At 40.9% G+C, this 27,897-nt stretch overlaps 1 protein-coding gene across 3 annotated transcripts in view; it reads right to left on the bottom strand.

Moving 5' to 3' along the window:
- Positions 1-3,623: 3,623 nt before the first annotated feature.
- UBE2H (ubiquitin conjugating enzyme E2 H) overlaps positions 3,624-27,897 on the bottom strand; it is a 91,704-nt gene continuing 67,430 nt past the window's right edge. For 2 of the 3 annotated variants that reach the window (XM_006910524.3, XM_025045894.1), the window contains exons 4-7: positions 27,060-27,099; positions 25,674-25,726; positions 12,098-12,226; positions 3,624-7,809 (exon numbers count right to left, since the gene is read on the bottom strand). In XM_006910524.3, the coding sequence (XP_006910586.1) occupies positions 7,685-7,809; positions 12,098-12,226; positions 25,674-25,726; positions 27,060-27,099 (347 nt within the window). In that variant the 3' untranslated portion in view covers positions 3,624-7,684. The remainder of the gene's footprint in view (positions 7,810-12,097; positions 12,227-25,673; positions 25,727-27,059; positions 27,100-27,897) is intronic. The other variant, XM_006910525.3, reaches the window with a different exon arrangement.

Here is a 27,897-nt window from a genome sequence, read left to right as displayed (position 1 = left end):
GGGAGCGTCCCCGACTGGCGGGCAGGTCACTTTTGTCTCCGCAGCGGACAGCTGGGAGCCCCCGGGGCGCCCTCGCGTCCTGGAAGTCGTTTCCAGGGGCCTGCGACGGGGGCCTCTCCGTCACCTCCCGACCGCCGCCGCGGTTCGCACACAGCCTGCGGGGTCCGCACGCAGGGGAGGAACTGGGGGCGTTGCCTGCCCCGGGACCTCAGAACGTTCTCTGCGGAGTGTGAGGTTCTGCGTTCTCCAGATCCGCGATGAAAGTCGCTCTTGTGATTTATTTGCTTCTCAAAATTCCTGCTCCACTGCACCGCCCAGTAGGCGGCCGCAGCCACATCTGGCTAGTGACCATTTGAAGTGTGGCCACTGAGAAACCGAATTTTTCATCTTATTTAACTTTAGATTTAAAAACAGTGTAAATTTTTCTGTAACAACTTTTTGGTAGGACTGCACGTGACTTTAAACGTTGAAAATGTAGCGTCCAAATTGAGGTGTGCTGTGTAAAGTACACACTGGATTTCAGAGTTGTAAAAATAAGTAAAATACTCGTTTTTAAATAATTACACTGAAATTTTGGATAAACCGAATTTAAAAAAACATTAATTTTACCTTGTCTTTAAAAAAAGTTTTTAATTAGGTAAATAGAATTCTATTTCTATATTTCTGCTCTAGGGAGTGGGTTGGGCTAAATCTGAGTTTTTATTTTCTGACTCCACTGTGGGTCACAGAGGTTGGGGACACTGATAGCAGTGGAAATGGGGATGTATGTGGGGACCAAGCCCACGAGGGCAGGAGTCAGCCAGGCTCACAGGGTCAACCCAGAGGCATCTCACAGGAGCCCCAGATGGCAGGCTCACACAGATACCAGTGCCACAGCCCCAGTGGGTGTTGGATGGGCACCGGGATTGGCACAGCATGAGCTCGTGCAAAGAACACCCATGTCTGGCCTGAAGACCTGAGTTCCTGCATTGACTGTGCCATTCACTGTGTGCCCGAGCCTCTTGAAGCCTCACAAGCAGTTAATGTGAAACAGGGCTGGAGCCTGGTCTACTTTCCCAGGGGCTCCCAGGCCAATGTGACGGTCACAGGGGGAAGCCCTCTTTGGCCAGGAATGATGGTTCTCTCTGGAGGAGGGCATTACAGAAGACCTTCATGTTTCTGGAATGCTGATTTGCTACCAGCACATAATTTTTTTGAAATCTGCAGAAGTGCATCTTTTAAAAGCACATCAGTGGACTGTAGCAGGCACCTGATTCATTGTTTATAGAGCTGGAGAGAACAGATCTGAGCTGAAGCTTCTCCAAGGGAGCCGCTGGCTCTGTGCTGGATGACTTAGCTGGCAGGGGCCACAGGAAGGGAAGGTGCGACAGGCCTGAAGGCCAAACCCTATGGCTGTCCAGCAGCCCTTCTCAGGGTTATCTGGTAATGAACTGGCAGCCGAACGCTTTTTCCTTTAGGGAGCTCAAGTCTGTTCTTGCCATGCTGACCAGTTGACATCAGGTTCTAGGAGCAAAGGTTGAGTTCCAAAGACCTCTGAGGAGCTGAAACTTACTGGATTTCGTTAACCAATGTCACTATAAAAAAAAATTAATTAAAAAAAAAACCCTCTGAGGAACCTAGGTCCACAGAAGTGCCAGCCCTTTTCAAAAATAAACATGATTATAGACACACACATGCACACACACACACACCTCACGCACAGAGCAAGGGGAAAAGTGCTCCTGTGTACTTTACCTTCTAGCACTGACCCCCGTCAAGATAATTCTTCAGTTCCAGGAAGGGCTGGGTGCACAGACTCTACGATACAGGGCACTGGAGAGCAGGTTTGGCCCAAGGTATGATTCTCCTGGGCTCATCCGGGGATCTGAGTGCCTGAGAAGCCTGTGGGCTTATTAAGCAAGGTTGCTCAGTCTGTCAGGTGGCTCCAGGGCCTAGGGCCAGACAAATCCTCTTTGCCCTAGTTCTGGGTGAGGTGCAGGAAACACCAGTGCTCGGTGTCACAGAAGCTCATTCCCAGGATAGAGAGCAGCCTTCAGAGATGGCAAAAGAGTTTAAGGGGAGTAAACATTCTTGGGTGCTGAGCCCACAACTTTTTTTCCCAGAATATGCCTCGGAAAACCCAGGTCCCCCTTCTCAGTAAAGGGGCAATGCCTCAGGCAGGCAGTGGAGAGCCACCGGCTCAGGAAGCAACTGCACTGAGGCTGAGAGGTTAAGAATGACGTTGGGCGAGATTCCTGATGGGCGAGGGGCCCCAAGCCCCACAGAACGCACTGGGACTCCTCGAGCAGTTTGTACAGCAGCTGCCTTGTGAGAGATCAACAATGACTGTTCACGTGACCCATATACCTCTTAATTCTCCTTTCGGCTGGAAAATAGATGCTTGAAACTCCCAAAACTCTTTGGGTCCAAACACTCTAACCTGCAATCCTGAAACCTGGTTATTTCTTGGGTTGATAACAATCATCTCTTCTGAGGACAGTGTGTCTTGTGATATGTTGTTTCAGAGCCTGGATGGAGTTCTGAGTCACAGTGTCAGTGAGAACCTACCAAATTAGAGAACTTTATTTTACAGATGAACCTGAGGCTGCAGAGCTGGAGACTGCACAGCTAATGAGAGAGATGGTATTAGAACTCCCAGCACTGGTCAGTCCTTTGGTCCACTACGCCCCTGGCTGAGGGGTCAGTGAGGCCCACATGCAAAGAGCCTGTAGAACGTTTTGCTTCTGAACGCTGGAGGCAGCCAGGGCAGCCTGAGGGTTTACTTGGCACAGGAGACTGAGGTGTTATTCACACCAGAGCACAGTTCCTAGGTGGCCTTACCCTCCTTCTCCCTGATAGAGAGCTGGGCCCACTGGAGACCGCATCACGATGTAGCAAGGGGAAGAAAAAGGTCTGTGGGATATGAATGAAGAGAATAAAACAGTGGAGAGCTGGGGGAATAACATATGACGAAAGGAAAACTTGTCTTAAGGGTCTTTTGACAAAATCTAGCACAAGTAGCTTCTCCAATAAACTAAGCAACATCGCCATCTGGTGGCCACTGAGGGCATGTGTTTTAGGAAGGAATTGAAATTGCAGCTTCAGATGCAATGCCCACTGCTCTCCCCACTCTGGTTGAGGATGGCACTTGGCACACCTGTTGAGGCAGACTGGCCTCCGGCAGGAAGCTGCACTGTCTGTGAACTCCAGGCCAAGAGGGTAGGTACCATTTGCTCAGCATCAGTTAACAGGGTCTAGAAGGTTTAGCTAACAGTAACATGGGAGCCCAATCTGCTGATCCACTTGGAAGTAAGTGGGGTCCTTCAGGCTACAAGACTTCACAGAAAAGATGGCTTTTTAAGGCCCTGGTGAAGCTTCACAGCCGGTCCTGTTTACAGCCAGCAGTCGCCTGCCACTCGGGGTACAGGGACAGGACGCTGTAGGCAAGGCCTCTTGGTTATTACTGCCTACACGTGACACTCCCCAAACTTACCCAGTTGTCTGCCTTTTAAGAGCTTCTTGGTGGAAAAGAAAAAAAAGTCTGCTACTCAGAGAAGCCAGGTGAACAGGGAGGACGTTTTAAAAAAAACAGGCTAAGTAATCACGGAGGCTATCGGCTTATTCATCAAGGTCCAGCCATTTGCCAAGGTATATACACATTTTATTTAAAAAAGTTTACAGTTTTCATTATACACAACTATTAAGAGGTTATAGTCAGAGGAGGCATTTGTCCTGTTGACAGAAGTGCCCACTAGATCATCACAATGCAAGGAAAAAGGTGGAAGGGAGATAGGGCGAGGAAAAAATAAGTGATAAAAAGCTTAGATTTCAATGAAGGGCTGGTAAGTCCCTTTTATCTCTTCAAGTATCACACAATATGTACCAAATACAATCAGTAAATAATGGCCATTTCTTCCCAAGCCCACAGCCAAGACAAGTATTTGCTGAATTAAGAGTCCTGGCCCTTCTTCAGGTGAGTGAAGAACCCGCACACCTGAGGGCTGTTAACTCCTTCTTCCCCAAGGGGCCTCCACTCCAGCCCATCCCTAATGGGACCGCCAAGGTGTTCAGTGGCCACAGAAAATATGAACATGGATTCAGAAGTCCAGATACGCAGGTCTTTGCGCCCAATCAGAAATGATTTGATTTCTGTCAACAAGGCTGTGAACCCAGTCAGAAAGTGATGAAATAAAATTCTTGCTAACTTCTGTTAATGACTTTCACTCTTCTAATTGAGTCCCTAGAACAGAGAAGGGTTGCACGCCATTTAAAATCAAACCCTAGTTCCCAGAAACTCGGTGTCTAGAACCTGACCCATGGAGGCTGGTGGGGGGATGTCTTTCATGATTCGCAGCCATCCCAATAGGAGGCGAGTGTCCAGCCATGGCCAACTCGGGCTTCTGGGAGCCTTTTGAGAGAAAAAAATTCCTTCGAGGGGAGACACTCTCCAGGAGCTTAGATCAGCCACTTGGCAATTAGAACAGCTTTTGAAGTGGAAGAATAATGTTAGGTACATGGCAACTTCTGATAATTCTCACTAGTATAAAATGCTGGTTGAAACTGCACTGAGATTGAAGACTAAAAAGAGCAAAAATGCCAGCGTCGAGGCTGGTACCGCCTACTGCAGCCCACCAGGCCCGGTGCTGGGGGTGCCGCAGCCACCTTGCTTGTCGGCGTTTGGCGAGAGCGCGAGCTCAGTCGTTTGAACAGGGGCGAAGAATGGCCTGCGCTGGTCAACTACCAGGTAGAATTTCAAAAACTATGGGTACTAAAAGGAAGGAAAGAAAACTGCCAGAAGCAATTCCAACTTACCACCACCACCTTTTAAAAGCAGTAACGTTCAGCCTTTCCGAGGGGCTCCAGATGCTTTCTGAGCGTCTTTGATGGGACAATCTGGAAAAGCTTTTGGCATTGTTGACACCCCTGCCTCAGCCTTACTCTGCCATCAGTTAGGGGCCCAGAGGCCCCGGATTCACAGCCAGGCCTTCTTCCAGCTCCCTCTGCACCTGTAAGTATGGTCTCCTACACCTACCTCTCCCAGGTACAGGGAAGGGACAAAAAGTTAGCACAGGAAGGGATTCTGTTCAACTGATCAAAAGTCGATTTCACAGTGGAGAGGAGAAGACCCACACAAAGCCAAAAACATGCACGGAACCAAGGTTAGTGCCCAGATGAGATAGGCTTGCACAGAATGAAAGTACAGCGTCATTTGGGTAGCAATTCCAGAAGCTTCCAGTGCTAAAAGAGAAGCCTAAGTACACCTTCACCACACAGACCTGGATGGAAACACACAGCAACCACACACGGATCTGCTCCTTAACCCCTGCCCCCCCTCCCCACCCAAATCTTTATTTGGGAATTCGCACATTTCTGCTATTGGCGCTCTCGGTAGCGGGCAAGCTGATGTCTTTGTCAGAGAAACACGGATGCGGTCAGGGAACAGAGCTGTGGCACTGCTCACATACCTTCCCTCAACTTGGTTATACTAGTTTTTTGGACAAGATTTAAAGCAATTATTATCTAGACATTATTTTTTGAAAGGTATTTAGAACACTATTGTTTATACAATATTGAAAAAATACAATTTTTTATTGTTTGAACTCAAATCACCACCCAGCACTTTAAGCCTACCCTAAGTCGCACCTACAGTAACGGCTATAGCACAGCAAACTGCCAAGTCCGCAGGTAAGCACGTCAGACAGTGCCAGAGAGCCCCTCCCCCCCGAAGCAACGAGAAGACAACGTGCTAGATAAGAGTTAAAGTACACCATGACATGTTAAATAGTTAATACTACCCTTCCAACAAGCCACAAATGCTAGATAGATAACTCAGTACGGTTAACTAACCACAGCCCTACATAACTGCACTTTTTTTTTTTTTTTTAAAGAAAACCCTTTGCTTCATGCCCGTAATTAACATAAAATAAGTAAATTCTTTATCTTTTTTATTTAGGAAAATAATCATGCCAAAAGCAAGTTGTACTTTATATAGATTTTCAAAGAAAAGATTGATTGTGCTTTTTGAATAAAAAAAAAAGATAGGATATCTTCCAACCTCACTGACTCAAATCTTGTGGAATATAGCACTTCTAAACTAAAAACACACATCAGAAAGAAAAATTAAAATTATCCCAGTGGGACATTCACAAATGGTCTTTAGAAGGTTTTAGGATTGGCTGATTCTGCTCCTGCCCTATTGGTTGCGGCACAGAAAGAACACAGAGGTGCTGCCTGGAGCTCTCCAGATGCAGCGGGCAACACTCGGACTGGAAGGAAACTCTGCCAGCAACCTGGACATATGGTTAGCCGAATAAACATTTGATTAGCAGGCATTTTAAACTGATTTCCTCCTACCACACACAGGAGAGATTTTCTTCCTTCAAAACCTGTTTTACTACGACATCATATTTCTGAATCCTTTCCTCCTATTCACTCATCCTCTGAAAAAAGCTGTTTGTTTTCCCACGTAGAGTCACTTTGGGTACAAGAATCTTTATTTGTTCCAATTATTACTCATTGAAATTTAGAATGTGTGTTGGGTCTAAAATACCCATTTCCCACTCCCACAAGCAGATGATGCCCAGGCTGCTGCCAAGAGCAGCAGCAGAAGGAAAACAAAACCAGAACGTGAATGAGAGTACCCAGAAGTCACAGCCACCAGACGGGTCTTCTTCCCGAGTCTAACAGTCCACCGAGCGGCTGTCCAATGAGGAGGCCATCTCTTGGTAGGTGAAGATTAAACGTGCAACCTGTCTAAGCACAATTCACACGCACACACACACCAAAATAACCCCCAAAACAAAAGTAACCCACGGCAACCCTCAAAGGTAAAGCTTAGTCCAGGGTGGCAGTCTCAACGTGGCCAACGGCAGGACGAGGCTGCGCCTCTGCGAGTGCTGGATGAGCGGAAACATCTTCCCGGGCACTTCTCTCTTCCTGTCCTGTCCTCTCAAAAAGGGTCTGGATCACAAGCTCTACCCCCACGAGAAAGAATCAGGTGCAGAAAGCGCTCCCCAGAGGTTCTCCAAGCAAACGCTCGTGGCTGCAGGGCCGGGTAGCGAGAAGGGCAGGAACCTACATATAAAAATGTACTTAAAATCCGAGTCAAAAAATGGTTTCAAGTTTCAATACTCCAATTAGCTCCCTGTTTTATACTGTTACTCCACAGAAATGGGGCCACCTAGGATTCACAGGAAGGAGCAGCTCTGGTTCTGACGTGGCTGGCTCTAAATGCTCCCACAGCAGGCTTTTTCCTCCCCAATTTTTCCTTTCCATTTCAAAAAAAGCACTATTCTATCTTCACATCCAAGAGCTGGTTGGTTTGGTTTGTTTCTTTGGAACCATCGATAAAAGAAGCAACTTTTTCCTGTTATTTTTACTCGTGTCTATCTATCAGAGCGGCTATTTCTTTTGACAGTTCAGTAGCACACAGGCTGACTTGGCCAAATGGACTTATGAATGCATGCATTCGGACCGCATATTGCTACCAAAATGGAATGTGGGAATATGCTATGCACCTCAGGTTGAGAAATGACCAAGAAATCAAGATCTAAAGGGTGATATATAATATATATATATCAATGCTATTATTCATAAAAACCTTGTTTAGTAATAAAAAAAATTGCTTTGTTTAAATATGAATATTATAGTCTGCTTCTCATGGTTAGGAAATAATAGTCTTTCTGAAAAGCAGGTGCTTTTTCTACTACAACTCCATATCCTGGGCCTCATCTTCCGAAAAGTCAGACATAGAACTCTCCGACGAGCTGTCACCGGTGCCCTCTTCCTGCTCTTTCAGTGCCTCCTCCGTTGCGTATTTCTGGATGTACTCTGCACAGGGGGGTGGGGTGGGGATAAAGAAAATGCAGAGGCAGTGAGCAGGAGGGCATGTGCTTCAGCAACCCCAAAGCTGACAGGCCCCAGGGAGGCTCAAACTTTCCTTACGTGCCAGGGGGTAACAAAGATGACAGCTGTGGCCGTGAAAGCTAAGGGGAAAGTCCCATAGGAAGACTGGAGTTTATGCATTTTGCCCCCTTATTAAGAGAGGCAAAGCAGAACACGCAATCTGCAGGGGAATAAATACACTGCATCAGCACCCTAGAACTCCCTTGGGCCATCACCTCCCAGACAGATGAACACCTACCAGGTGGAGGAGTACAAGGCAGCCGACCACCCCGCCTCAGCTGCAAAGCATAGGAAGGCCAGCTGACACCCAGGATGATGACTGGTGTTAAACGGCCTCCAGTCCTCCAGCTAGGGCACCTTCTCTTTCCTTGTTGGTTTACCAATATGGCTGCCCTCCTCCAAAACACGCTTTTTACGTTCTAAGTTCATAAAATTACTCACCTCCCAGATAGCACTCGACTAGTTATAAGTCCACAGTAATCTATAAGGGAATCCCGCATCACTTTTAGATCTGTAGTTATATAAATATAATCGGCCCAAATCTATTATTTTAGGAATAGATTTTAGTCTAAACAGATCCTGCCTATCAGGTTTTTGAAGCAGCTGGTATAAAGTCTCTCAATCTGCTCAGGAATGAGATGCTATCTGGAGACACAGCTAGCCTGACTGACTTAACCATGTATTATTTACCTCAAGATTTATGCCGCTACAGCCTAGGCTGAATCTGCTGGCTGAAAAAAATTTTAAGAACTGCTGAAAAAAACTAAATTTGCTCCTAAAATCTCTAAGTGCACACTGTTCTCAAGTAAATAGCCTACACATAATAAAGAGACAAGACATTCAGAATCTTATTCATAATGCCAGTAGAAGAAAAACACCCTTATTTCCCTAAGCTTTGTTTTTCCTCCCTCGGAATTATAGGGACTAAATGAAGAGGAAGGGAAGGTAAATGGCCAAACAGGCCTGCCAAGTTTGAATAAACGCATGCAGGGACCCTAGCTAAGAATATTTTTTACATTTTTAAAGGTGTTTTTTTAAAAGAAAAAAAAAGAAAAAAAGTAGGTGACAGAGACCATATGTAGTCAAACATGGCACTTCACGAGAAAAGTTTGCAGAATTCTTAGAGTTTTAACGAATTCACAGTAAAATTTTATGCTGAGATGGGATTTTAAAAAAGCCCCTGACTCGGTAAGAACTGACTTTAGTTTACCTTTTAGAGGGAAGCGTTTATGAAAGCCTTAGAAATTTTATTTTTACTCTCTAATGGGCTGGGTACTTTGTTTCTTCCTTCGTAGAAAGAAGTTGTTGCACTTTGACATTGTTCTTTGACACTAATTTGATATCATCAGCCTTAAGTATACTCAAGGAAATAAATATGTATTAAGGTTCACTAGGATAAGGCCTTTCAGGAGAAATGAAAAGCATGGTCACTAATGAGCAGAAGAAACATGAAGAGAAACGGCAGTGAGCTGCTAAGTGCCATCAGAGGGAAATGTGCAGGAAGGGACTCCAGCCCCTTGAGAGCCCAGGAGTCACATCTGCGCTGACCCTTGAAGGAGTTCTGTCAGCTGCCACATAGTAGATGCCATTCCAGGGGAAAGGCACAGATAGCACCGCCAAAAGCAAAGAGGGAGAAAGGAGTGGCTGGGATGTTAAAACACAACATTAAGAGAAAACTATGTTTGTTTTCTTTCTTTAAAAAAAAAATCCTGACGCCAAGTAAGGCAAAATGTACAGGTTTCGCTCTAGTTAGATGATGGGTACATGGTCAAGTTACTCTGTTTTTCAGTAGGGTTGAAATTTTCCCTAAGGAAGTGAACATAGCTGGGTATCTGAAACTCATCTAAGTTGATCGTCACACATTGATGCATTTAGAGGAGTAAAGGCAAAGATGTCACACCATGCAGTAGCAGAGGGCCTGGAATGGCAGGCTAAGACGCCACTCAGAGAAGGTTTTTGAGCAGGGAAATGACATATCTTCAGACAGCTCTATGATGTCTCGTCCTACAGGCAGTTCAATATTTACAAGATAAAACAGCATCGACTCAATATGAATGCCAATGTTCATGGTAAAAAAAAAAAGGCCATACATTGACCTGTGACATTAGACATGGAAATGCCCAGTGGGCAGCTTGGTAGAGAGGTCACCCCCAGACACACGTTTTTGGAAATCATCTACCTGGAGAGGATTACCTAAAGCTGTAAAAGGTGAAGAGGCTTCCCAAGGGGTCGGGGAGGCAGGCAGGGGGCTGAAGGACCGAATGGGTAAAGACAGTATCACATTTAGGAATGGAATGAGGAAAGTTTTCAGAAAGGTAAGAGGTAAAATACCAAAGCTGCAGAGAGGTCCAGGAAGACGGGTCTTGAGAAGGGTCCAAAAGGTTAGGAAGAAATGAGATCACAGATCGAATAGAGGAGTTGGAAACAAACTGGATCTTAGGAGTTTAAGGCAAGGAAGCAAGAAGTCTGAAAAGTAAAGAAAAAAAATAGCAAGACTCCTAAAGGAGTCCATGGGAGCAGATAAAGTCTTCTAAAATGGGGATCCCTCTGATAGTTTGAGGATAGAGGAGGAATCAGAAGGAAGGGGATAAATGAGAGAATAAGGTCACATGGTCGGGGGATTGGGTTTGAGAAACAAGACAGGACATCTCTTATTTCTCTGAAGAGGGAACAAAGATGAGGGGACACACACACACACACACACACACACAAATGTACAGCTAGAAGATGGGGTGTGTTTAGGTCTGACAGCCATGATTTTCTCAGACTGCTAAGACAAAATGATTGCCAACATTAACATTTCAGAAAGCTAGAGCTAGCCGTTCCGAGATAAAAATGTAGGTTGGGTTCCTTTTGTAATTGGTACTGTAGCAGATATGTTCTAAAACAGGAACAGTGTTAAATTGCTGAGGCATAATGAATATAAGAACTATAGGAATATGCTCTGCACCGAGATATCTGTGGGCTGCAGACACTGTTAAGTGATTCCTTTGTCAAATTTTTAATACAGTCTCATAACAGAATTTTATCTGGTTGAAACTGACTGCCTTTTTCTTGAAATACACATTTGCTTGGCTATGTAGATATTCTGCTGCATAAATTAGATATTAATTTGCAAAGCACCTGAGACCTCAGAAAATTAATTAGAGTAGCTTCATTTCTACTTTATCTCAACGAAAGTACCGAATAATACTCTAGAGAGACGGAAGAATGAGAAACAAAGAAAAGGAAAACCATGCTCAACCAGCAGCCCAAATGCTCTGTCTCACGCCTGCACAGGTAAGAGTGAAGACCTATATATTTTCGAGCTCTCATAAATTATTGCCATCTCTTGCGAATGTCTATTGCCATCTCTTGCGAATGTATCCGAGGGGCCACATACTTCGCAGAAGTTGATGTTCTGAACTGCTGTGCAGATGGGCAAGTCATGCTAGAAACTGGGTAGCTATCAACGCCTTCCACTTGTTAGGAAGAACAGGCCTGTTTCCATGGACTTCGAATTCTTTTCCTTTTTGGTGGGACTTTATGAATTTAGACTTTTCACTATGAAAGTTCTCAAGCATACAGAGATAACGAGGACAACATGATGAACACTGGGTAAAGCTGTGTGAAGCTTTCAATGTTCTTTTGCAACTACATATTCCTTTTTATGAAATCCATGCCCCATTAGCATGTAAACTGTTTAACAACGGCCCTGGGGCCAGGTATTTGCAGTAGGGGAGGAATGTGCCCAGACGTAAACTTCCCAAAGTAAAAGCAAATCGGCTGGGAAAAGAAGCCAGCTGGGTTTTTAAAAATTCAATAGGCAAAATGATATAATTTTTTTTAAAAAGTCTAATGATGAATTTGGCAATTATTTCCCAACTTCCAAAGTTAATTGCTTTCCTTAAGGGCCACGATGATAAACAAATGTGAGATTATATGTTTCAATTAATACTTTATTCTCAAGCCTAATTTTCTAATTTTACAAGACAAAGGGAGGCAAATGAAGGCAAAGGTTCTTTTGGGCAGGCGTCCACAGGGATTTCTAGAAGGGTTACATCTAAATACTACCCAAAAGTGAGCCTCCCACTTCCTCGTCTTTCCTTTGGCTCCTTCTCATGCCTTCCCTTCCTCCTTGCTGGTACCTCCAGCCTTGCGAAGGTTGTCTCCGACCCTCAGAACCACATAGGCTAGTTCTTCTGTCTCCAGGTTAAACTATCTGCCTCCTTACCTTTAATTTTCTGCTTGTATTCTTCTGGTCGGTGGAGGTACATGGCTGCAGCGTCACCATTGAGAGGATCTATTGGGTTGGGATAGGCCAACAACTGGGGCAGGAAGGACTCAAATATATTGGTAAGATCTGAAAAAACAAAGAGAAATACATCATGCACAGAACAAGCCAGTTCACCTAAAATTCACTTGATCAGTAGTCAAAACTGCTTACCTTCCTAGACATTTAACCACACGGAAGTTTTTCCATAAAAGTGTACTACTCCATTACATGTGACTTACATTACATATTCCTTTCAATACCAATTTAAAAACATTTTAAAATTTAATTTTAATTTGAAGTACCAGATAAAGGTATACCTGGTACTCACTGTGAAAGACAACTGTCTCAATTCTAATTCACTTTATTTTCTAAATTGAGAAATACTACATTGTTTAATAATTAAAACTTGTGCCCCCACACCCTGCAGCCCTCCACATTCTTACAAAATGAGCATTCTCTTAACATTGCCCTTTTCTACAGCTTTGAAAATCCCAACTCTGAAGTTTTCAAGTGCCAGTTCTTAAAAGCACCGAATACAATTTTATAGGCCTTGACATTTGATTCAATTCTCGTAACTTCTAATGGAGGTAAATATTACTAGTTTTTCAATTATTCTGGGTAATGAGGGTAGAAACTTATATGGACCACTCAAAGTCATAAATAAGACAGATAAGTACCAAGTCACTACATTTATTAATAATCGCTGTCATAAATATTTATTGATTCCCTTCTTGCCAGATGACATCTACATACAGTTAAAACCTTGCAGCCAGCCACCCAGTTTCATCAAGCAGGCCCTGCAAACCAGTAAAATAAACCACATGTCCCCATCAGAGACGCCACAGCTTCCATCCTATTTGCTCCTCAGCAGGCAGTGACTGTGGAACCTCAGCGCTTCCACTTTTCTGCCCTAAGTCTAATTACTCCGTAAGTTACAAGAAACATTTGTGTTTCTGGAGGAACGCTGATATATGTATAAAAACGACTTTTACTTTGCTCCTTATATATGTAATTTTAGAATAAGCAGTATTAGTGACATCATTTTAGATTAGTGATTGCACAGCCAGGGGTGATTTTGCTCCCCAGAGAACATCTGGCAATATCTGAAAAAATTTTTGGTTGTCATGACGGGGTGGGTTAGGGAGGCAGGTGGTACTACTGGCATCTAGGGGGTAGAGGTCAGGGATGCTGCTATATATCCTGCAGTGAACAAACAGGACAGCCCTTCATAACAATAATTACATGGACCATAACGTCCACAGTGCTGAGGCTGAGAAACGTTGGTCTGATAAAAGGGGTTGGGGCAAACTTTTCATAAAGGGAGAGTGAATACTTCAGGCTCATGGGCCACATTCGGTCACTGCCATGGCTACTCAACCCTCAGCTCTGCTGCTGTAGCAGAAAAGCAGCCACAGATAGCAGGTAAACAAATGGTGCCGCTCTGTTTCGATATAACTTTATATACAAACACGGGCAGCCAAAGTTTGCTAACGTCTGCTATAGAAAACTCTAGAAATAGGTGGCTCTTCCTTGTCACCGTAAGGTTAAGGAACTGAGCAGTCAGAGAGTAAGCGAGAGCAGCACTATTCAACAGAACTTTCTGCTATAACGAAAATGTTCTGCACCTTCACTGTCCAACACGGAGCTACTGAACATGTGAAAAATAACTGGTGTGACTATGAGGAACTGAATCTTTCACTTTATTTAATTCTCATTAATTATGTTTAAATAACTATAGATGTGGTTAGTAGATCCTGTACTGGAGAGCTCAGGTCTAGAATGTGATGTAATGGAGAGTCCCATGACAGCTGGCACGGTCCTATCCTCATGCAGAGATACTGACACACAGCAAGTTTACCTTTAACCCCAAGACATGGACTGGGGCTGGTTCACCTTCATAAAGCTGACTTCCCAAAGAACCACATTATACAGTAAGATTCTCATGTACCAGAAAACAAATGCAGAGATTCTTAATCAAAACAGCAAAAAGACCCCAAAATCATCTTCTAAGATGACCCCCAACCATCTGCAGTAAGATTTTCACTGCTATTATAATTGTTTTTAAAAGGACACAAACCAATTATTCATGGTACAAAACCATTGAGAACTATTTGTAAAGACTAAGGGACAGAGAAAAATGCTTATGCTCTAAAGCTAAGTGGAGAAAGTCCATAAAATGGTATGTTCTCTAGAAGTACAACTGTGTACAGTTTGTGTACAGAGAATACTTAAATTATGTCAAGACAACAGGCTTGTAGTTTCCACACTTCAAGTGACTTTACTATTTTTAGCCTTTAAAAATAGCATTTTCTTATAAATGTATCCTTTCTACTTCTGCATGTATTTGACATATTTAATAAAACATGACAAGTCTGAAAAATTTTTCTTTTCCTTTCTTTATCCTTGGGTGGGCAGATTATTAAGGCAGTGGTAAAAAAAATGCCAAAAGGTAAATAAGCAAGTAAGAAAAAAACAAGGGGTGTAGAAGTTTCCCCAGTTGAACACGATCCCAGAACAGAGTTAACTGAGTTACAGCAACACTAATAATAGAAACAGTAATGGCAGCAGCAACACTTTATACTCACACAGCACTTACTACAAGCCAGGCATTCGTCGACACTTTACATACACACTCTTAATTTCACTATAAGCAATGAGGAAGGTACCGTTGCTATCTGTTTCGCATATGGGGAAACTGAAGCAGAGAGGGGTAAGTAACTTGCCCAAAGGGCTGGGTTTCAAATCTGGGCCTATCCACTATGCTGACTCTGTTAACGGATAAAATGAATATTGTCCTTAACTTTCATGATGGCATAAGCTCCCCACCTCTCTGCATCAAAATCATATACCTTCAGAGATGGCCACCCCCCCTCTTCAAAGTTTTCCTTTCTCACAAGTTCAAGGCCAGCAGGATGGTCTCTACGTGTTTCAGGCATTTCTGTGGCTGAACTGCCTGACGTTTCACAGAAGCAGTGTGCTTGTTTTCAAGTGGCTCAGCCACAGGAAGTAACCCACGGTCATTCACAGATCCACCCGCACAGAGTGAACTGGGGGCTTCTCCTGCCACGTCCTCACACAGGAGCCGCTCGGAAAGACTAGCAGTTGAGTGTTCCTATCGAATGGCAAAACCTTTTTAGAAAATATTGGTTTTGGTTTTATTCACTTTAACTAACATTCAGAAGTGCTTCGGTACTCAAGAAACATTACAGAAAACATTTCATAACTAGGTGTTTCATATGGTCCAGGAAGAGATTTTATACCCTTCTTCACTATGTTTAACTTTTCCAAGCTACCAATAAGTGACTGTGCCTAGGTGTTCGTTCCACACAAATAAAAGAACCCTCAATTATTGGTTCTTCCTTCCTGTGCCTACTCTCTCCCGCATTAATATACTTTGAATCCATTTTACAGATGTGCAGTGTTACACTTGTAAAACGGAAGAGTAGAAAAGGAAAAGTATGCAGCCCGGTTTTGGGTGAAGATGACAGCTTTTGAAGGCCAGGATGTTAAAGTAACAAAGCATTCCTGAAAGTGGCTAACAGAGTAGAGTAGTTATTACACCAAGAAAATCCTCCCCAAAGAAACGGCTCTCAAACATGCAGATGTACACAAAGTCTTTCAAGGTAATATGCTGGCAGAAGAAACCTAAACTTTAAACCAAAAATGAAATAAAGATACTCAACTTTGAAAAAATCCATCACAATGAACATTTTCTCCTAGAACTGTAGGTAATAAAAACATCAGCTCAAGTCTTTTTTTTAAAAAAAACATTAACCTTCCACTTTTTGAAAAGGAGCGAGCCAGACAGGGGTCACCCAATCTAGAAAGTACAATCAGCTGGCTCCACAGCTGTCTGCCTTAATTTTTGAAGGAAGTCCCAAGATCCCTGAAGAGTATGGTTTATGATGAGCAAACAGCTCTTACCTACGCTTGGACTAAATCAGCACTTACCAAAAGGCAGTCCGTTAGGACTGACGCTTCAGCCCGATCTTTCGGTGCTCACATTAACAAAATTATAGTACTCATACCTCCATTTAGGCACATAAACTAATGATTTACATTCATATTTAATTTTTAAAAACATTCAAATCATACTGATCTCTCCTCAAAAGCAGCATCATTTACCCCATTCGGTCAAGAGAAAGGTTTCAGGTGAATCTAGATCCTGGCTGTTTGTCCATCAGAATTACCTGTGGAGTTTTTTTTTTTCGCAATATGCATGCTGAGGTCTCATACCTACCCCAGGGATTCTGGTTTAGGATTGGTATGTGTGTGTATAGACATGCACAGCCAAGAAACATTACTGACCGTATGCATGTACCCCACATCCCCAGAGATCAGATAGGAAGAAGGCTATCTGCTGTGGGTTCTTCGGCTCAAGAAAACATTCCTGTCTTGGCGGCGAGGCTGCTGAAGAGGCTCTGGTTGCGTAGCCCTCCCTGACCCTGTCATCCTTTCCTGCACACCCTTTAAGTAACCATCACTTCCTCCAGGTGGAGATATTCTAAATCATGAGCAGGAAAAAGTGGATCCATTTTAGAGGGGTATTAAAGGGCTGCTTTAGAGTAGAGAGGGCAGTGACGAATATCACCTAACACACTGTGGACATCAGGTAGAGCAAATTCCATTAGGCTGAACTGTCTCCAGCAAAAGGGAAGCTGGCTCCTTAGTGGTGAACAACAGATGAAAAACCTAGAAGACCACAAGTCTAATCTCAGGCCTTCCACTGACTTGCTCTTTGACCTTGGGCAGGTCTCTTCCTCTCTGCATCTCAATTTCTTCATCTGCAAAAAGAGAAGTATCAAACTGCAGTTCCTTACAAGGAAGAATTACACATTACTAAAAATGACTATAAAATAAGACTTCAAACTGCATCAAAGGACTAGACTAAAATATTAATACAAACATGCCATCTTCTTAGAGTAGAAATTTCATCTACCTATATCCCTCAAGGAATACATGTTAATTAAAATGAGTCACACTGAGGGGAAAAAAAAAAAAACACCAACTCTTAAAGCCACCCTATTCCAGGTGACTCACAAAAAGATGGTGTATTGCTTAAAGGAGAAAATGGGAGATGAATCACACATCTCATATTTTATTCTTGGCTGTTTCTAAACCAGTGACTATAAGTTTTACTTCTTCCTCTATTTCCTTTGAAAATTAAAATAGAAACTTCTGTGAAGCATGCTGCTAACTTCAGGTTAAAACCCTGTGGATGTGCAAAGCGTACGTGGTTTGCCCCACCAGGAACCACAATTACCAAGCAGGCAGTCATCTCAGAGACTTCAACTTGCATAATTTTCATTTGTTTTTCAGATTTAACACCCAAACTCCTGTAACTCAGAAAACATGACCATCATACAGTAGGCATAGCCAAGTGACTGGAACTATCAAAGCCCACTCCTCCCTTCTCAAATGCCACCTATCCCACCTCCTTTTCTTATTCTCCTCCTATCCCCTAGATGCCCAACACCTTGTGCTCCTTCTCTTTAAAGTCAAACAAATAACACACAGAAAAACTTCTTTGGAAAGACATCAGCCACTTATACAGCAGTGTGAATTCTGTGGTATTTGTATTTTAAGAATTAGCCTCGTACACTCTTACTCTGGGAAGCTCATCATCTTACTATAGTCTGTGCTCGTAACTATCAAATCTTTCTAATTGGTTCTTTATATTTCTGGTCTCATTAAACTTGACATGTCTAACATTATCTCCCTGAAAACCTATTCCTGCCTCCAACACCCTGCTTCCTGGCTCCAACACCCTGCTCCTTGGGTTCCAAACATCTGGAAGGACCATGCTTAGGCTTTCCTTTTTTCCATGTATCGGGCAGTTTCCCAGACTTGCTACTTGTCTTAATGAAATGCATCTAGTTTCTCTTCTGTCTCTCCTGGCATGTACATACATCAAGCCCAATATATCATTCCAGCCCTGGATCAAAGCAACCATGTCCTCGGTTGGCCTTCCAGGCTGTAAACTCTTGCCTTTGTAATCAGCTTCCTTAAAAACAATCACTCAGGTCATTTCTCATCAAGAGTAAGTTCTTGTTTCCTTCACAACTCTTAATATTCCAGAAGCATGTTATCCAAACATACTTATATCTCACTATCTCCCTCTCCCCTGGAGGAGGACCTATGGCTTCCCAAGTTGAAAATCACTGAGCTAGCCACAACTCCCTAAGGTATTTAACTTTTCTAGAATTCAACCGGGAGCAGGACTGAAAGGAGAGCAAGAAAACGCTCACAATGAGAGAGGGGAAAAGATGGGCAAACATCACAAGGAGCTGATTCTAGTGGTCCAGAACGGATGATGTGCTCTGTTTTTTCTTTCCCTGGGCTTTTGGCCATTATAGTGGAAACTAGTGGCTAAATAAGTTGGGATCACCTGGGATTTCAAAATCCCAATGACCTCTCAAAATCCCACTGATTTGACTTTTGCTCATCTTACAGGGAATTGTAATTAATTCATCATGAACTGCTACGCAAGTCATAAATGTATGTGTTCAAAATAAAATTCAACCATAAAATTCCATTTCATTCATCAACAAGATTTTTTTTGGGGGGTGGGGGGTGGGAATCTACTATATGTATAAAAAACAAACATACCTGTAGCCAATTAAAAAAAAAAGACTGAAACAGGTCAAATAAAATTTCTAGATTTCCTTCAGTTATTTAATAATTTTAGGTTAATTAACAGATCTCTTCTACTCTTCAATCAGCTCTGAAGAAGTTGCCATCTTAATAATGATCTGAGGGTTTTTACTTTCTCCTGCTCACATCTGTGAACACTAAGAGAGTGAAATTCTACCCTGCCCCCCACAAAGGGGGAGGAGTCAAAACCTATATATCCCCTCTACTAGAGGGTCAGACTGCATGTGATCAGGGAGTTATGTATGAAAAAGACATGGTAAGCAACAGGCCCTAACAGACAGACATCCCCTTGAGCAGAACTGGAATAAAGCCAATCAGGAAGGTTGTCCTCAGACAGACTTCAAAGAAGAAATGGCTTTGGGATTAAAAGTTACATTCTCTAAGATAACTAATTTGAACCCACCTTCAATGAGGAAAGGCCTATTTCTATAGATGTTCTGGGGGCACACACTTGGCGAGCTGAAGCAGACCACCACATAGACCTTCGGTGGTACGATAGCAGAGAACCAGCTGGTCGCAAGGCTTGCCATGCTGTGTTTGGTTTACTGAATGCTAACATGCTAATGGAATAATGTATATCCAGTCACCAATATGCTAGACTGATAAAGTCAAGAATGCATCCAGTTACTAAACTGAGAGGGTCTTCGGTGTAGACAAAATACACAAAAAGTCTGAACTCATCAGATTTACGTTACAGTCTCATGTTAGTCCATGGGGGTCTCTTAAAGACAGAACAAGGTCTCAAGAAGAGGGTCACGCAGGGGGAAAAAAGCATCTTCTTCAATACTTCTCCAAAAAAAAAAAAAAGAGCAATTAGTAAGAATTTTTATTAATAAGAATTAGTACTTAGACATGTGAAGAATTTTTGCAATATGCACGATGTACTTAATCTCGCTAGTGGTAGCATTACAGTTTTTAAGAATTCCAACCTAAAAACAGGTATTTCTGTTCTATATGGGAAAGGGCAGTGTAAAAGATATAGGGTACTGAAATCTGGAGGAATACTGGATACGTTCTGCCAAGTGCTAGATCGTCAATCAGAGGTGTGCAGTTTACAACATGGGGCAGTTTGAAGCATTCCACTGACTTTGAAAATCATCTCCCATCTACTGCCTAACTACAGCTCCCTCCCCCAAATGTATGTGAAGTGTAGAGATCTGAAGAAGATGAATGCTACCATTTAGATCAGAATGAAGAAAACAGGCTCTTGTTCATCAAAAACAATCCCCTGTTGCCATGAAAATCTCAAAACACTTCCCACCTTACTTAGGTGTTCTTTGGAGGTCATTCTCGTTCAAACCTGGTATGACCCTGCTTACCTTAAAAGGTTACAAGCTAAAACATGGTAATAGGGTTTGTTATTAACCTTCTAGAAATGAGGGCAGTTAATGTATAATTAGCTAGTTGGGTATTCTTACGGTCATACTAAAACTCATTATTAAAGTTTTTAATTACTAGACAATAATTTAGTTTGCCCTTAACATCAGAAAAGAACAAGATAACTTCATGCAATTACAAGATAAGTGGCCATGCATGGGGAATGACTTTACCTATACACAGTGCTCACAGCAAAAGAGAAAACAAATCCATATAATCATAACTGAGTCCTGAAACTATAGCCCCAAAGAAAGTACAACACAGCTATGGCTGGTCTTTCATAGATAGCCTGGCTCATGCCCCACGACCCACACAGCCCAGACCACTCCATGGTTCTGATGCTGACCATCAGTGAATGTGAATGTGGTGTTTTAATGAATTTCTGCTAAGTTGTTCAACCTTCAAAAGACTAAATTTTTCTGTGTAGATAGCTAATTAAACTCTTGGGCCTCAGACCAACTATATCCAAATATCTCCAAGGAGACAGATAAAGCAGGTGGATCATAGAGCTAAGTACTATGTCCTCCTAAGTACTATGTCCTACTTTGACAGTCCTGAAGCTATCAAATCCAAAACTCAGCATATTCTTATCTACTACAGTTGACATTTCTCCCATAGCACTTGAAAGAAACTGCTCTTCCTGGCCTGTCTAGGGGACTCATAATGACATCCAGCTGTTCTAAAGGCAGGATCATGTTTGTGATTCCAACATAGATGGATCGTTAATACTATGTTCTCAAGCCTGTTCAAATAGTTGTTGGCTAATCAATCATCCATGCAGATACATATATCTCTTGTCTGTGAAACAACACTAAAATGTCTAGAAATAGTTAGCAAACACTAATTCAATGTAAAGCATTATTTTAAGATACAATTACCTTCAGCCAAAATTTGAATTATTTGGATTCACTGGATGAAGTATTTTTAACATGGGAAAGCTTACATTCATTTAGAAGTTTAAGTTTGTTAGGCCATAACATAGTACTATTAAATTTATGGTTTAAAATGTTTCAAAATGTATAGTAAAAGTAACTTTGTTTCTCTTGTCTAAATCTAATCTCAAGGCCCTGAAGCATTCCTTCTGTTGTAGTTAACTTCACTTGTCTGTTACTGACTCCCCAGATGACCTAGGGGAAGTAATTTCCCAAATGTTGATTTTTCTCACCAGCAAAATAAGAGGAGTATCCAGTCCACTGGCTAGCAACCCTAAGAGTAAGAATAAAATTATAAACTACCAATTTTATAAGAAAATTGTCTTCCACCTTACATATCCACAATTTGATCTACAAAATAAATAATTTATCAAGTCAGTTGAGAAATGAGTAAAATGAAAGTTGGCGAGAGAAACACAATTTGCAGGGGTCAAACATGCACGCGCAGTCCAGAGGGTGGGAGGGCAATTAAAGCTATATTGTAGGGAAGGTGCCTGAGCTTCCAGGAGTTTGGGTTGTTGGAAAGACAACTATGGATAAAACATTTCTTGGGAGTAAAAAGGAAAACTGAAAAATAGAAAGGAAGCTTAAAAAGCGACCTATGGCTTAATGAACTTTCCTTCCATCAGTCTTTAAAATTATAATTGTTAAAAAAAATAAAAAACAAAATTACAGTTGTTTTTGAAACTGAAATCCAGACCCCCTTGGCTGCATTTTAAGTTTTCCAGAGCTTTTTATCTTTGCTGTCTGGAATTACCAGGAAAGAATGTAAAAAAAGATGCTATCATACAGGAAGTCAAAATGAATCAATTTTGTGATGGCATCTGCTACCTTCCTTTTAATGTCACAGGAATAACAATAGAAACTTCATACTCAATAGATAACTTCATACTGATGACAAGCATCTTTAGAAAATTAGCCAAATTACTCACTGTAATTAGCTCTCTTGCAAGGTTAAATAATATAAAATTAAAAATTACTGGGTGATTAAACTACAATTAATTATACCAATTTTGAGCTTCTAAATGAACAAACTGCATGTATACTTGCCAAACAAAAACAGGATTAGAACAGAAGTAATGAGTCAAATGGACAATCAGAAATCAATTTCCTTTTAGGGGCTATGGAGGACTAAATTTGCTACAAATATGAACATTGTTTAAGTATAAATCTGAAATTTCAACTGGGAATTGCTGATATACGAACATGTATACACATTGCACAGCAAATGCCCTGTGGCAAAGTTAACCGCAGGAAATTTCACCAGTTAATTCCCTGCTCCTTAACACATTATATAATGGAGGTGTTGAAACAAGTTTTGGTTGCCAGGCTAAGCTTTTGCTTCTCAGTTGAATATTTGTGTTAATATGCCAACTTTCTATTAGTTGTTTCACATTAAATTAGATTTTTTTGTCCTTTGAACTAAGATTCTCTCAAGAATCACAGCAAGAAATTTGAGTGATTCGTAACTCCAATTATGAACTAACCTTCAATGCCAGAGGGTTTAGCAGTTTGTAATAAAAATTCAGTTTAGATTTCAAGATCAGATAAGCCTAAAAGAAACAAAGCAATTTGAACTAATCCTTTCTACCAGTACTTTTATATAAATTGTATTTAGCTATTCCTAAAACTTTCCAAGAAAGAAATTTTAAATTTAAATTGAAAGAAAATTCTAAAATTTTTTTAAGGAATAGTTGGGTTTGAGCAAAATGTCAAAAACAACTCTCCCATGCACAGTATACTTTTGACTATATTCTAAAAATATTTCTTCTGGTTTCCTGCACTTACCTGTAATGTTAGTGTGTCCATATTCTTGTATTATAAAACACTTAACTCACACACGGAATACAGAAATCGAAGTTTACTTTGACCAATGAGGTTTAGTTCATGTTACTTACTAAATGCTTTGCAAGATAGTATGAAAACATATTCTAACATTTTATAGACGTGATGAAACCTTAGTCATGTTGGACTTCTGCTTTAAAGTCTATTCTGAACCTCTTATACCTGCTGGTGGGAATGTAAAATGGTATAACCACTTTGGAAAACAGTCTGTCAGTTTCTCAAATGGTTAAACAGAGTAGAGTGACCACAGTTCCACCCCCTCAATTCCGCCCCTAGGGAAATACACAAGATAAATGAAAACATATGTCCACATAGAACCTTGTACGCAAATATTTATGGAGGCATTATTTGTAATAACCAAAAAGTGAAAACAACCCAAATGTCCATCATCTGACAAATGGATAAAAATGTGATGTCTATATAATGGAAGATTATTTGGCTATAAAAAGGAATGAAGTTTTGTTACATGCTACAACATGGATGAATCTTGAAAACATTATATGAAGTGGAAAAAAAGCCAATCACAAAAGACCACATGTTGTATAATTCTATTTATAAGTAATGTCCAGAGTGGGCAAATCTATAGAGACAAAAAGTAGATTAGTTGTTCCCCAGGGCTAGGGGAGGGGGAAAAGGGTGTGGTAACTAAGGAGTATGGGGTTTTTTCCTGAGGTGATGAAAATGTTCTATGATGAAAATGTAGTAATGGTTGTACATAACTGTGAATATACTAAAATCTACCAAACTACACTTTAAATGAGTGAATTTTATGTATGTAAATGATCATTCTTCAATAAAGTTGTTATTTGAAAAAAATCTGTTCTGAGATGTGAGGTACTTGAGAATCAGCAAACCTCTTCACAAAGCTCTTCTGGTCAACAGTAAAAGAATTAGTTAAACGAACGTCCAATTTACTTTATTGTAATTGGAACCAGCTTGCAGTATTTTGTTATGTACATTTCTAAAATGTGAATGCAGTTTAAGACATCATTACATCAGATATTCCAGGCAGCCTGCCATGAGACATTTTTACAAAAAAAAAAAAACCCAAAAAAACAAAAAAAAACACATCTTAAAAGGAATCCATTTAATCAACCTCAGAGTATGTTCTTTCCTGTTGCCTTATCTCCTTCATAAGCTGTTGCTTCCCTAAAACTCTCATGCTAAACAGTGTTGGGCATGATTAAGTCACTCATTAAGTCAACGAATATTTGAATCCTTATTGTACACCAGGCGCTGTTTTAGACACTTTGTGTGTGCACGCATGTATACACATACAATAAAGTCTCTGCTCTTGTGTAGCTTACAATCTAATAGCACAAGATAAACAAAAAAATACTGGCTTTAAAGACAGATTTTTAAAACAGGGTGCTGTGCTGCAGAAGGGTATGATTTTAGCTGCAGTGGCTAGGAAAGCAGGCTTCTCTAGAAAGCAATGTTTGAGGTGAAAAAAGAAAGTACCAGCCACTCAAAGATTAGGGAAGCTAAGTCCAGGCAGAGGAAATAATTCTTGAATGGTAGAATGAGGAGGAAAAAAACAGGATACCCGTGTGCTCCTGGTGACCAACCTTCCTCTGTGATCCTCATGCACCATCCTAGTACAAGGATGTCTGGCAAGGTGACTCACGGACAGTGGCTGAAGTAAGATGTCTCACATACCTTAAACTGTTAAAAGGTCTCACAACTCTTCACCAAGAGGAGGCCATCCCTGGTTAACCCAGCCTAAACTGATCTTCCCCCTCCTCTTGTACCTCTCAGCGACTGTTTGTACCACTCGCTCTTTCAATCACACTGGTGTGAGGCACTGTGTTAGGAATGCCAAGACTTAAAGACAAACCAGACATGCACCTCCACCAGCTTTTAAGGCAAGAAATAATCTAGTAGCACAAAAAATATAGGCACAACAACACAAGACAGAAAGTAAATGCAGGCCACAAAACAGAGCTATAAAATGTAAGAGTGGCCAGAGATTACTTGCAGTTGGAGCATAAGGAAGCTTCGTGGGTGGGAAGGAGGGGGCACGAGAGCAGAGAGAATCTGTAATGTGTGTGGACTTGGACATGCAGGGGAATAAACAAGAGTCATTTGTTGTACCCCTACGTAACTTGAAAAACATTTTAAAACATTTTTAGCTCTCCAACCAAGTTACAAGTTCAGGGGGAAAAGGCCTAATACTCCTTATATCTATCTCTCTGTGATATTTAGCATAGTATTTTGCAGACCTAGGCAATTCATTGTTGATGTCATTGTAAGAGATGTCAATTTCAGCACTGAAGGTAAAGCTTAATTATTCTTTGTTTCATAGAGAGGTTTAGGCCTTTGAAACAGATGATCCCCCAAACCTCTTAATACATCATATCATTTCACAGGGACGTTCCTAAGAGTTTTTCTAAAAATAAAAGGTATTACAGAAAAATGTATATACAATGCACTTCTAAATACACATATATATAAAAATGTTTGCATATGTAGTAGTATGTCTGCATATGTGTATCACTATACCTTAATTTCAGAATCTCAAAAGATTATTTTAAATTTCTACTGCTAAACCAAAGTTTGAACTTTTGAGAAAAAAATTTTTCACTAATCAAACTTTCCCATTCAGGCCTTCAAAATCCCTTCCCCTTCCCAACAAAACATCTTAAATCAGAGAAGAAAAGCCAAATGACATTATTTTAAGGCAGTGTCTCAACATCTCTAAAAAAATATTCCATGGCCAAACTCACCATAGAGAGCTGTCCAAGTTTGATTAATTACATCTAGACACACAGTTCCTGACCTGAAACAGATGGAAAGAATGGCATTTTTTTAAAAATTAGAAAGTTAGTTGCATGTATCTGGCAACTAATTTTACTTATCAAGAAAAATACTTTTAATAGGTCATAAAAAAAAAAGAATCCCAATTGGGGAAAGTATGTTGAGGAACAGAATATATACGGAATCTTAAGTGTCTCCTTATAGACTGAAAGGGAAAAACTGTACCATGGAGAAACTAGACAACACCTTAACCAGGTGGTGAGAACTGACACTGGTAACCAGGGACAGACAGACCTGTGTGCCTCCGTACAGGATATTCTGAATAGGACACAACCTCACTTTTGGTTCTGGCCTTAAATGCATACTCTGAATCTAATGGTAAGAAAACATCAGACAAACCCAAACTGAGGGACTGTCATATTATAAAATAACTGGTCTATATTCTTTAATAATGTCAACTTTATAAAAAGCTGAGGAACTTTAATCTGTTCCAGATTAAAGGAGTTTAATAAAACATGACAAGTAGTTTAATAAAACATGACAACTAAATGCAATACATGAGCCTGGACTGGATCTTTTACTGAATGAAGGGGGGTCGGGGTAGGGGGGTAAGGTGCTAAAAAGCACATTGCTGGAACATGGCAGTAGATTAAAAAGTAGTTCATTAGTATACAATTCCTGAATCTGATGACTCTACTGCAGTTATATAAGAGAACATCCTTGTTAGGATGACTTGACACACAGAAGTGTTAAAGGACAATGGGGTGTGATGTATGTACACAACCTACTCACACAGGGTTCCCCATATGTGTATGTGCATGAAATATCAAAATTTAGTGCCATGGCAAGAAAAAATGCAGAACAAATAATCACGTATTCTAAACAGCACTGGAAGGAACAAAACAGGAGGCACTGGTATCGCATTTTAAAATATCACTAATAAAATATTAGGAGGAAAGGGATAATTAAGATTCAATAACTGAAATGAAACTACAGTCATTCACATTTGCTTTACTCTCACGAACTAAGAAATACTTTAAGGACTGAAAATGGATCCCTGAATTGTGTCTATACAAAGAGAATGGAGATGTGGAATATTACAAATGCTAGCTGGGTATCAAGGGAAATAAAGGACCCACTCATGACAATGGAAGACCTAAGTAGTCCAATAGTAGAATCTGAACTAAGTGGTTTAGAATATATCCCTGGGATTCTACAGGTTAAGTGACCGTTCATACAGTCCTCTGCTGATAAAATCCAAAAAGATAACTGAGGCTTTTGTATAATGAAGAGAGAGATGAACACTAATCAAGAGCAGTTGCTGCTAAGATTTAAACATTTTTAAAGTTACTTACGCTTCATCAATGTTGGGATGGAAAATTTTATTCATGAATCCTGTAAAAAGAGATGTTAATTAGCAGCAAAAAGTATCCAGCAAACAAATATTTTTAAAGTATTTCTGTATTGGAAACAATTTTGGTATTGGAAAAATGTGATGATACCCATAGCTCATTACTTTCAATCTTAGATCTCTGGTTACTGAAAAACTGTGTCCTGACAGGGGCAATTACCTAAAATACATCAGGGTTCTATTTAAAAAATGAGCAAACTGAGAGCAATGCAGTTTCTTACACAAAATAATTATTAAAAGAAATGATTTCTGAGCTATGTTTTCTGAGCTATGAAGGCAGTCGCCAAGAAAATTTATAGCATTAAATAGTTTATAACTAGTGCCACGATAAGAGTTAAGAAAGCTAGTCTGACTCCCCTCTCAAAAGTTTTATTGTTCAATCTCTACATTTGGAGGTTCTGCATTTGAACTTCTCCTTCTGAAGCTCAGTTACCAGTATCATTCTGCTACACTGTGTGCAGAACATGAATGAAGCTGTTGAAACAGTACAGGAGGACCGCTTCCAGACCACAAAGGATTTCATAAGAACGGTGACCAAAATGTTTCCTTTAACTTTAGTCTACTCATTCCAGGAAACCCAGTTTTGATTAAAATTGGGGCAACGAAGAAATGAGGTAAGGAGTTAAAAGAAAAAAAACAACGGTAAAATGGCTATATCAGGAGTTCAAGTTTTTAAATTTATTCCTAGAAAAACAAATACCGACTTTAACAAATATATTAATATTTATATTCCAAGGAGAAACTACTTCCTAACTGAAAACCAGTGATTTAATCAGTTTGTG

This window comes from Pteropus alecto, unplaced genomic scaffold (genome assembly GCF_000325575.1).
Source record: "Pteropus alecto unplaced genomic scaffold, ASM32557v1 scaffold22, whole genome shotgun sequence".
Classification (NCBI taxonomy): domain Eukaryota; kingdom Metazoa; phylum Chordata; class Mammalia; order Chiroptera; family Pteropodidae; genus Pteropus; species Pteropus alecto.
Note: the sequence above shows the minus strand (reverse complement) of the source record. Positions and strands in the feature narration are given on the sequence as shown.